At 32.2% G+C, this 12,809-nt stretch overlaps 1 protein-coding gene across 3 annotated transcripts in view; it reads left to right on the forward strand.

Moving 5' to 3' along the window:
* The window catches only part of dsb (scavenger receptor class B member debris buster), a 288,594-nt gene extending 276,427 nt beyond the window's left edge, over positions 1–12,167 (forward strand). For all 3 annotated transcript variants that reach the window (XM_089647775.1, XM_089647777.1, XM_089647776.1), the window contains 5 exons: positions 2,455–2,576; positions 2,712–2,849; positions 3,334–3,452; positions 4,065–4,190; positions 6,807–12,167. In XM_089647775.1, the coding sequence (XP_089503901.1) occupies positions 2,455–2,576; positions 2,712–2,849; positions 3,334–3,452; positions 4,065–4,190; positions 6,807–7,154 (853 nt within the window). In that variant the 3' untranslated portion in view covers positions 7,155–12,167. The remainder of the gene's footprint in view (positions 1–2,454; positions 2,577–2,711; positions 2,850–3,333; positions 3,453–4,064; positions 4,191–6,806) is intronic.
* Positions 12,168–12,809: the final 642 nt, after the last annotated feature.

The raw sequence follows: 12,809 nt of genomic DNA on the forward strand, positions 1-12,809 counted from the left end.
GAACTGTTTCTTTTAAAATTTTATATTTCTCCGCACCAATAATTATACAAAGATATCCAAGTTTCTCTTTGTCCGTAATATTAATTACTTTTAAATAAATTTGAACACGTTCTAAAAAGAGTTCCGAAGGTTTCACAACTCGACACGTATTGCGGCACTGGCAAAGTACTCGACATGTTAAAATGATTGAAAAAACAAAGACGAAATCACTGTTTCACACTGGACTATTAAATGAATATTAATCGTTTTTAATTTAACTTTTTCGATTATCCTCGTCGCCAATTATTATATCGGGGATTATTAAAATTAAAAGACTGTTGACTCAGACCTGTGACGTTTATTGACACTGCGCACACTCGTTATAATCTCCCACGTGACGCATCAGGACTGCCAACATGGCCATACGTAACATATACTCTTATCAGGGGAAGAGAGAGCTTTCACAATATCAAAAGTTTTTGGCGGGATTAATTTGCGAGTTGATTTTATGATAAAGTTCACCACTTCAATCAGCACGGTGCTGATTGAATTTTAAATAGAATTTATTTTTTGCTGGTGGAGTCAATGCACTATTCATGAAAATTTGATGACCAAACCGCTAAAACAATGTCAGAACGTTGAAAAATCCCTCTTATAATACCTTACCAGACTATTTGTCTATTTGGGATTGATTTTAAAATATTATCATAAATATCCCCAATGAATATGGTAGTTCATCCTGATAAATTCAGGCAATTAATGTGCATTTCGGTGAGATGGATACGTAATTAATCACGTTAATGTCATATTTGATTTCCACGTCTAAAATGGGAACTATTCTGAGGCTTACCAAGGCTTAAGCGGTCGATTTGGCCTGCTTAAATTTGAGTGAGGAACATGACACATAGTAAGAATACGGACCCACTGATATACCGGGCCAATGACTACTTACCTTACCATCTTCATGAGAGGGCATTTCTGACTCCAGCTACTTGCCACAGTTTACTGAATAAATCATTTCATTTGCGTCACAACTGAATCAAATTCACCAAAATGATTATGGTCGGTATTTTGCTTCTTGTACGTAGATTGGTGGGTTTACATCCATAGATATCCAAATTGATTGAATAGACCATCTAAGAAAGGGGAAAAACCCTTAAACCTCATAAGTGTGCGGAGCAGGAAGGGGGTGTGCCGCCTCCCTTTCTGCAATTTGTTAATATGTTAATCCGATAGTACGCAGGCAACTCGCATTGTGATATCATTATTTAGTGCGCGAAAATAAAATCTGATTACGATCTTTTTGCAATGGCGCGCAAATTGCTGGCTGAATAAAAAACTTAAGGCGATGCCATACGAAGTAATGCAAAATCATGTGTTTTTGGTTTGAAAATTTGGTCGCCTGGGAATGTTTCAGATGATTTAATTAAATACTACGAGTAGAATACATCTTGGCCTTTGAAATAATCGAGTATTTTTTAGATAAGTCTTTTTATAAGCCCAGAAAAAAATAATGTAAGGGCCTATGAAAACTGCTTTAAAGTTCAAAATCTCCGACTTACGAACCCATTTTCGGTTATGATTTTATTGTATAATGCGGAAAATTAATTTATTTATAACATGATCGGAAAAAAATTAAATATTTATGCCTGAACATCCACAAATTAAAATAAAAAGCACTTTTGTCCATGTTTTTTTCTTGCATAAATCAAAACAGGCGGATGGTGTTAAGCGGGAATTTAAACCTTATCGCCATCTACGTAAGGATTGTTATTGATAGCGGCTCAATTTAAAATATTACACGACGTAGTGCATGGCCTTAACTACAATTTCCAAAACGGTTAAAAAAAGTTCGGCTTGTTTGAAAAATTTAATATTTTGTAATGCTATTTGGTAAGACACTTACAAATGTGTTATAATTTACAGACCGGTAACCCGATAAAGGCTGTTTGGTTGTAAACGAACATTCAGATCCTGCGTAGAAAAGTCCCACAATGGACTGTGTTGCAAAACATTGCTTTACTTTAGAGAACTTTACTTTTCTGTACAGGGTCTAGTTATTTCAATGTGCGCTCTTCGGCGGTCAAATTGTCAAATAGTTTCTTCAAACGATTCTCGAACGCTCCGAGTGCCAAAAATATGGTCACATGATTTGCTTCCAGCTCGTCTAAACTATACCCAGATTTCATATTATGCTTACTTCTCTTTTTACCTAAATAAATATCACCACAAGAAGGTCCGGGGGTTGAAAGATTTCCCGAATCACGAAGAAATTGCTACCTTGCCCTTTATTCATCTACTAATTTCCCATCAGACGAGTTGCCAGATTATAAATATAAGAAATGTCTGATTAAGTACATATATGTGACAACGTTTATGTGAAAATAAATCCTTACAGCATAAAAATTTAGATTTGAATCGGGATTTTAAAAATGTTTTAAAAAATTACATTTTATGAAAATGCTTTTTTTTCAGAGCATCGGAAGGTTCATTTTTCCCTCCCAGAGATATAACGAAATCTGACATAGTCTACGTTTACGACAAGGACATCTGCAGAATTCTTCCTCTACAGTACAGAGGACCCACTGTTAAAGATGGTACGTAAATCTCCAATTACTTTTTTAGGTTTAGCCTTAATGTTATCAATGAACGACGCTGATAAGTCATTATTAATTTATTTTAAATACGTGCATATTTTCAAACCTTAATTCGTTTATATGTTTACTGTATAGGTATCGACGCAGATTTATACACGCCTCCAGCGAATATTTTCCAAACAGTGGAAAACGAACCAGAAAACAAATGTTTTTGCCCAGGAAATGAATACTGCCCCCCTAAAGGACTACAGAACATCAGTCCGTGTCAATATGGTAAGTCCTTTAATTCATACATCATTATTAAAAATTCATTCTGGAGGAATGTAATACCAAAGCTCCAGGATGTCTTTGTGCAACCTGAATTCTATGTTGCTTTTCCTCAATATCTAGCAATCTTATTGTTACATATTAGGATTTCGGACAAATTGTCAATTGCCGAGCAATTAATTGAGACCGGTCATTACTACAGATTTGTTCCCGGAAAGACACAAAACGCATCGAGCGCGCATAATTTATAAAGACAATAATTAAAATCTACAGAAACCCTGGGACTAAGTTTAATAGTTCTTGGTCACCGATACCTCATGGCTAAAAACGTAACTAAACGCCGAAAACCACAGTAATTTAACTACTTTTACTATCACTGGACCTAAGAGGTTTATTGTACAATAATTAATCATGATAATAAAATATAAAGTCAATATATCGGATAATATCAACGTAATTAAATGGAAAATGAATGTTATTCTTTTCACAGACGCTCCAGTGTACCTCTCTTTCCCTCACTTCTACGAAGCCGACCCCGCATTGTTGGAACCTTTCATAGGTCTGAAACCAGACAAGGAAAAGCACGAAACCTACTTCAAAATTCAACCTGTAAGTATTATAAGAAAAATAGGAGTTAATAGTTCATTTAATTACGAAGGCCGATGGTAACCGGATACCGCCAGTCACGAACAACCCTTTCTTCTTCGTATTTTTACCCTCTCACATCGAAAGATGACTTGACTATCATCACGTCTGCAGGCTGCAACCAGGGACAACTTGGCGGACCTGCATTCATACCTCGTAGTTTTCGAAGCCATGAGGCGCGGCGTCTTCTGCTAATCATCTCTGGATTATCATTAATTGTAATCTTTTTAATCAATATGTAGGTACTAATACACTGAAGTTTTGGCACAACCGAGAATTTTCGAAGGTAACTAGAATAATTCTAAATTAATGTTTTGCCTGTGGTGTCAATGTTTGGCCTAAGAGCCAGAAATTGCCAAACTACAACCCTGATTAACATTCTTCAAAGGACCAAACTGGGATGGTTTTAAAGGAATAAGCTAAAACATGGAAAACAGCGCAATGGGCCTTCGGATCGGTTCACTTATGCAGTCCATTTTTAAAGCCATATTATTATTTAATAATAATATTTGCAAAACAAAACGAATTCAATATGTTTATCAACATTTTTAAATGTGTTTTTTATTATTTTTGCAGAAAATTGGAGTTCCTGTGGAAGGCAAAGTGAGGGTCCAACTAAACCTGAAGGTAGTAAGAACCAAGAATATTGCAGTCGTCTCCAAGTTCCCGGATATTATGTACCCTATCATGTGGATTGAGGAGGTAAGAAAAGTTTGAAAAATTGTAACTTACATCGGCGAAACCGTTTGGAAGCGGATGGATAGAAAGAAAGTATTGCCAGGAGAATGTATAACACGCGAGTGTATTCAAGAAGAAATTGGAGACGTCCCCGAAAAGTATTAGACGATTGAGTGAATCTTTTACTTAAGGCGAAGCACTACGCAGTAATGCAAAAAATGTGTTTTTGGTTTTAAAATTGTATAGCTTAGAATCTAGACCTATAAAAACCGCCATAAATTTCAAAACCTCTAATTTACGAACCGATTTTCAATTATGGTTTTTTTGTGTAATGTGATAAATTAAGTTCTTTAAAAAATGCCGTAAAATATTTATACGTGTACCTGAGCTTCGCAAAATAATATAAAACACTTTTTGCGATGTTTTCTTCTTGCGTAAATCAAAACAAGTGGCTGTGTTTAGCTGTAATTTAATCTTTATTGCCATCTACATATGGAGTGATATTGTTAGCGGCCCGATTCCATAATGTTACACGACGTTGTGCATCGCCTTAAGTCTGGTCTACTACATACCGACAGATTCTTTTGTATTCATTTTACAGAATTCTGTCAAGTAAAACTTTCTAAATGTATTATTTTAAATGACAAACTAATTTTTACGAGACAAAGTTTTTATTTTTATTTATATATTAAGAAATATTTTTTTTATTTAGGTTAATATTTAACTGCATAAATACCCTTTCTTGTAAGCATTACTTTATCTGTAAGAATAATAATATTTGACAAGTCAAAATATTTCACCAATAAATTAAGATATAATGTATCTCGACGCCATCTAGTAGGAGATTTAGACATTTCCATGTCTTTCCTTTAAAAATAAAGATGTTTTTTTCCTAGAGAAAAAACTCTAAAAATCAATAATTCTTGAATGAAAATTACCAATACATATATCAAATTTGGCGAGTTTTGAATAAACCGACGTAGTGCAATTGGTAGAGCACCTGACCGGCAATCATAAGGCTGCGGGTTCTATTACCGTCGGCGGCAGAGATTATTTTCAATTTGTATAGGCGTTTCAGGCTAATAAGTATTGCTCAAAAATAATATGTTATCCTTTCTAAAAGTGTTTGTCACAAAAGTGAAATGTTACCTGTTAAAGTTTGTTTTTTAAAACAATGTGTGATTCTGTGCAATTAATTGTGTACAATTTGAGTTTTGTACCTAATTTAACTCATTACTATTTACTGCCCGTAATATTCGAAATCAATTTTAGTTGTCCTTTTCCCTTCAAGGATCTGGCTGTCTCTTTTATTTAAAATTTCATTTTGTATTTAACTGTTGATAAGATTAACTCTAATAACTATTTTATTGTGGTTGACTTTGAACTTCGGTCAATCTTGTAAAACAATTTATTAACTAAATAATAAACTAAATCGTTAAAGCAAATGCCACCATTATCTTCCGCATGATTTATTAGAATCTTAGAGCATCAATACAACAGATCGAAATCATTTATGATTGTGAGATAAAAATCTCGTCACACTTGTTTAGGCCTAACCATTATTAAACTTAGTCGGATCAAAGTTTATAAATTGTTCAGTTTATGGTTGGCTATACAATAACATCATAATATTGTGTAGAACGTTTAGCTACTATAAAAATGTTTTTTATTAATTTTTATGCGCAATACTTGTAATAAAAAAAATGCCGGAAATCCACAATCCAGAGATTTTGTTATTATTTACCACTGGATGCGTAATGATCTCACCTTTTTATCTTAGCCATAAAGTTTGCCCGGAAGAAGTCAAAAGCCTTCAAATCATGAATTTTGCTTAGGATCGGTTGTTTCAAAGAATTTTAACAATTCATCAAATTTTGACATTAATTTAAAAGTTCCTTTAAAGTCATATTCAAGTTTTTTTGTTAAATCACTATGGGCCAGCTATGTCACAAAACTGAAATAATAACAGGACTTAAATAGAAATTTCACACTTGAAATATAACTTCGAAATTTGATGTATTGTTCAAATTTCAAAGTTTATTTTCAAGATCTGTGAAAGATTTTTTTAAGTTCTGCTATTATTTCAGTTCTGTCAAGCAACTAGCCTATAATGATATAATAACAGAACTTGCATAGGAATTTCACAGAACCCGAAAATGGAACGTTGAAATTTGATAAATTGTTTATGAAATTCTCTGAAACACCCGTTCCTAGCCTCTCTGGAATTTAACTTCAGCTTTCAAATGTTTAAATGTTTTCATTTAGACCGATACATACCTACTCAGGGCCTTACTAATAAGCATGTTTTAAATTTGCACAACCAATAAACAACTGAAAGGATAAATGGTTGTTCATCTGTTGTTTAAAATTTAAAACACTTTTGTTAGTAAGTGGGTAAGTATTCTGAATATCTTAATATATTAAATAAATTATCCATAAGAATGTGTGAAACTAATAAACAATTGCATGATTTTTTTCAATTTGTGTAAAATGTTGACACTTTTCTTCAATTTCCCCATAGGATTCTAATGGTAATAATTTAATAAGGCGTGTTTTACTGCGTCAGAATCAGATTAATGAAAATAATATTTCAACAGTCAAATACATATTTCTAATGCCATGTTTATTTTCATTTAACAGGGAGTATCTGAACTAACTCCTACCATCAAACGCTGGGTTTATCTGGCCACCACTGTCAGTTCAATAGCTGGACCCCTGGTGTCTTATGGTTGCATCATTTTCGGCCTCTTCCTCCTGGTCTGTGTCTTCATAAAGGCTTACAAGAGCTTCGTCTTCAACAGGGAAACCATCGAGCTCATAGAGATGGGCAAGAGATCCATCAGAAGGGGTTCCAGCCTCATCATCAATGGATCTCACAAGTTAATGGTTGCTAGAGAGTCTTATTCGCTTCTTACGCCATCGTCACATACAGGGCATAGACTAGCAAGCCATAGACACGACGACGATGAACAAGGTCCAATGATTTGATCGAGATTCTTGGTATTCCCAACAAATGTTGTTTTGTTTATGTAAGGAATACCAGAACTCAGGAACAATGATCAAATGCATCATAAATATAAGTTTTTTTTTTAAATCAATGCCATTTCAAAAACTGTTTTGCCAAGAAGCCACTTTGAAATGGTTTATAATAGAATAAACCAAGAACAAAATAGAAGCCTTGTGGGGTGCTGTAATTTGCAGAAAAGTTCATATCTAAAGAATTGTATGTGCCTTAAAAATAAAACTGACAATATATTATCTAAAGTAATGCGTATGAGTAAACTATATATTCGTGTAGAAAAAATCTCAAACATTGCCTGATTTTTGATGAAGTGGTTTTTGTCTGGAGACTTTTCATGAATTTAGTTCGAACAGAATTATTTCAAATCAAATTTAGTCAAGTTAAATGATCATTTTATCTGATTTATATACGTATATCAATATTATGACTGTATATACTATTATATCGGTTTGTTTTAAATATTTTCGGTATTTGAAGAAAATCAAAGCTCAATTAGTCAAATTAATGTTTATCGTGATGTTGGTGTAATTCTATGAAATAAAAAATAACTGTAGCTTAGCAATTTATAAATTTTAATACAATGCAGTTATCACTTAAACATGGACATTATAATTATTTTTAATTTCAATTGTGTTTGAGGTGGTTTGGATAGTCGTCCAAAGGTAGTTTGCCTACTCGCAATGTTGTGGACATTCTTTCAATAACTGGCTGACTTCGTGCATCATTTTCGGCCAACTTTGGAACGATTTGGATGGTTTGGACTTATACATGTAGACAACTTTTGGTTCTTCCACTGACGTTTTCTCCAAGCATTAAGCTTTTAACATAATGTCTTTGGAAAGCTCTTAGATCACATGTGCTGTTACCAACAGACGTCGAATATCTTACGACAATAAAAAAATTATAGTAAATTATATGTGTTACGTAGCATTGTTATTATAGTGTTAAATCAAATTTATTTAATATTTTCGGCTCAAATATAGCTTTAAAATGGGTTTAAACGATCTGCGGAGAAAAATAATGAATGATTTAAGAAATAAGTGTATGGATTTGGATCACTATATAAAGAAGAACACTGTAGATTTGATTGCCGCCACTGTCATAGTGGCGTAGCTATAGCATTCACATGGAGGGGGTGGGGGTTCGACCCTTAGGGGGAGGTTTGACCCTTTATCAGAAATTTTTTTGGGAACTCTACATACCACAATTATTTTTTTACTTAAAATTCATAAAAAAAATAATAATAATATTTGGCTGATTTATACAGCGCCGTTTTCGTGAAAAATCATCTGGCCAGGATGGCTAAATTGTGCACATAATATTGTTATTTTTTTTCAGGAATGTAATCCCAAATCTAACGAAATACATTATGAAAACCTTGTATGACATACCTGGAGGTTTGGCACAGTGAAATCGAACACAGTGAAATATTTCAATTTGCATTATCAATATAATGCAAATCGACATATGCTGTCAACAGTAGCGCTTTTATTTTTGAAATAACCGAAATACGCAAAAGTTAAAAATACCAATAAATTGACAATGTCCAAATGAAATAATAACATCAGTATAATTTGCAGTTCGCATGTATTTTTTAATACTAAAAAGGGAGTTCATTAGTTCATGAAGTTGGAAAGGAATAAAATGTTCGTTTTCTTGATTAATCAAGTCTTTGGATAGTGTATGCGATTTATGTCATGTCTTAGAGCTTAGTTAGTTCACCTCCATTAATTAATAAGCATCTTATCCAAAAATTTATGCATATTGACAGCTTATCCGAAACTTTGGAGGCAGCGCAAAAAGCTGCTAGTTTTGTCTACCGACTATCAGAATCATGTTCTGAGAGTGCTCGCAAATATCACTAACTGACGATAGATAACGAACTTTTCCAATATCGTATTGACATATGGCTTCATCGATCGTCCATGCAAGACCTCCAGAAAAATGTAAATAACTTAGTTGTTCTGTATCGTCTTATTTGGGGTTACGTTACTATGAAAGCTATAACCGTTAATAATTTTAACATCTATAGAAAATATTTGATTCTTGAAAATTTTTATGTTTGAACGAAACCTTAAATATAGGAAGCGTTCCTATTATCTCATTATATAAAATCACGTCACCTAAATAAACATTTTTTTTGGAATATTAGTAGTTCCTTGAAGACATACCCCGGTTACGAAAAACTCTCAAAACAAAACTTTTTTATATATTCAGTTAGTTCCAAAGCAGCTGAAAAATTTTAGTAGTAGCATTTTTTAATTTTACCTTTATAACGTGTATTTTGCAAAAAACATGAAAAATAAATTATTTGTCTTCATAGTACTGAATTTCATAGAATTTTATAAGAATGAATGTATTATATGAAAAATCACCAATACTTTCTCTGCCATTATATTGTTCCTGATTAATAATTGATAAAATGATATAAAAATACTAACAACTATGTAAATGCATAAAAACCAAGAGATTATATCTTCACAAACAATACTTTCAAGATAAAATAATTAAATAAATAAACGTAGTTAAAACAGTAAATGTACCCGAGAAGCAAACGGATGTAACTCCACAACAAGATATTTCTTTTAATTATGAATCTAAATTTTTATGGAAATGACGGAGATTTGATAAAAATACGTAAGTTTTCGGCACTCCCGAACATTTCGTGTTTTCGAGTTGCATCCGTATCCTTTTTGGATACAGAAATAATCTCTTGGAAATTTTGTTTTCATGCATTGAAATGTCTAAATTTCTTTGGAATTTTGTTAGTTAGAAATTTACATATTTTACACAAACGAATTGGGGTTCTCCTTGTACTCATTTTCGCCAAAAAGTGGAGATATCTTGGTTTAAAGCATATTAGTTAATTACGGTATGCAATTGAATTACTTTCAAAAAACAAGTTATGTGCTTACTCCTATTTTTCATGCTTATGGTAATTACATTCTTTAATATAATTTTCCAAACTTTCCAGTAATATAATAAAATATATCTACATGGCATTTTCAAATTTCATTCCACCCTATGCCAATAATTAGTATTAATAAGATAGAGTGGGTTAAATAGATCGATAGTGCTTTTTCCGCCTCAAATCCTTGCCAATCTTATAAATATGTATTTATGTTTCCATTTTTTTGTGTGTTTCGGTTTAAATTATTTTCCTTTATGGTTTAATTCATCTGTAGATTTTCTGTCTCGTGTAATCGACTGGGGAATGGAAATGGAATGAAATAGACGATAGGAAATACCTGAATATGAAACGCCATGAAGTTAATCAAAAGAGTCTAATTCACCATAAATCGAACAAAAAAGATTATCTTATAGTATTGTTCTGTGTACATCATATTACTTATGAGAAGAAATGGTATAATTATAATTTTGACGTGAAGTCGTTAACAAGTAAAATGGCCGACGATCTAATAATAGTTAGCCAGTTGGCCGCCAGGTGTAAGCCATGATAAACAAGCATGAATTGGAAATGTTTTTTTTTATTATTATTTGAAAAATAATTCCAAGGAATGTTTGGTGAGTCGGCTACAAATTGCGAATATTATTTGTTAATATCATTATTTGTTTTTTTTTTAACACATTTCATTTCTAAAAAACATAACGGAGCAGAGAAGACTGAAGATAACTTTATTCAAAATATGTTTTCTTTCTTTTTTATTTAACTAAGTATTTATTTATTGACTTTGCAGATACCGAACGTAAAGCATGTTCTATTCTTCCATATCCTGAAACATATACACTTGATTGTTTTGATTTCACTGGCATTACCTAAGTGTGAATTACATTTTGTTTTCGCACAAATAGTGACCATTTACTATTTTATAACCGGCTAAATATTGGTTTAAAAAAAAATTATTTATTTTATGCACGATTTTTTGTGGATTTTATTAGCTTTTCGTGTTTATATGGGAGTGACAATTATTATAGTTTTAATATCTCCAAAATTCAGATCGATGGAACAGAACGCATCATTCGAATTTTATTGTCATTGTTTCGAGTCGTGTGAGAAAAATCAATTATAGCGTTCGTGTTTAGAGGATTTTCATAATTTCGTAAATGTTGTGGATTGTTTCTGAATGATTCGTGATATTCATGATTCGGTTTTGTTTTGGTTTTGCCGTGGGTCGGTTTTATTAAATTCGTAAATAGTCATGGGTCGGTTTTGTTAAATTCGTAATATTTATGGGTCGGTTTTGATAAATTCGTCATTAACCTATTTTCTATTTTATTAATTTGTGACATTCCCTCAGAATTATTAAAGGTTGAAGGTTTGTTTTTTATTGAAACCTCTCGGGTCCAGCCAATATTAAAATCATATTAGTTACAGAATCTCTCAGATTAGAGATTTATTAAGATTTAATTTTTTTAAATTATAGAACGTTTACACTATGGTAAACTTACAAAGGGAAATGCAAAATTCAGAGAAAATGTTTGGAGGTCTCTCTTGTATCGTATGACTGACCATTATAAAAGATGAGGCGGTGTCATATTGTGTCAGATATGGCACTATGTGACTCAACAGATATGGTACTTGTTTTGTGGAAACTATCCTACTTTGTGACCCGAGTGGCGAGAATTTCATTTTTTTTTTATTATGAACCTACCAAATTGGGTCGGTTCATAGTAAAAAAAATCTGCCTATGAATTCAAAATTTTTGTTTTAATCAAATTATCTGATTGGTTTATGAATAGTCTGTGAAAAATAGTTTTAATTATATGTATATTATTTTTTAAGTGTTATGATAAATGTAAATATATTTTTATAATACATCTTTATTTATATACCTCAATTTGTAAGGTGGTAAAATGTAATAATTTGGTAAGTTTTAGAAAATGAAAACCTAGTTTTATTTCTATTTAGGTAATCTGTTATGTCTTGTATATACATACAATTTATTGATTTGCTCAATTTTATTGCTTATTGCATAATATTTTTTATAAAAGAAAATATATTAAACTTGTGATAACTAGATAGGGTTTTTAAAATTACGTAATATATTATGATGTTTGTCTATGATTAGCATTATTGCATAAAAATGTCAAGAAGTTTATTATTTCTTGTGTGAAAAATTGTTAAGGATGAGTATTTTAATGTTGTCATATTGTATTGCATAAAATTAATATAGTGCCTATCATTTTAGCGTCCGATTTTTGTAATGAAGGGAAAATTGAAATACATTCTAGTTAATAAATAATGTCGAATTTTTACTTACCTACTCTTACTAGCCCATCATTGTGGTCCTCTGGCAATCATATAATAAGGTCCGAGTCGGGGTATGGGGTATGATATCATCAGTCTCCTGGTCACGGCACCAATGTACCTATTTAGGTCTTCTTATCATGAATGTGGTGTTTTTATCGGAGGTTGGATGAACGCTTCTCCTGGTCACTCCACCACTTTAATAAATTTAACTTTTAGCCTAATATTGCGCCCTACACATATTAATTGTTGCCCAATTGCTTGATCTCCCTCTTCCTCTTCTCCTAGCAACATGTTGCTTGTATAAAACGATACTTCTTCAGAATACCTATACGGTGTTTGGTACGTCCACCTAGGGAGAAGGTATTCGTAAATTGGGTTTCAATTTTCATGGTTACAGTTGGAATTATAA

This window comes from Hesperophylax consimilis, chromosome 27 (assembly GCF_061612785.1).
Source record: "Hesperophylax consimilis isolate HC1 chromosome 27, BYU_Hcon_1.0, whole genome shotgun sequence".
Lineage (NCBI taxonomy): Eukaryota > Metazoa > Arthropoda > Insecta > Trichoptera > Limnephilidae > Hesperophylax > Hesperophylax consimilis.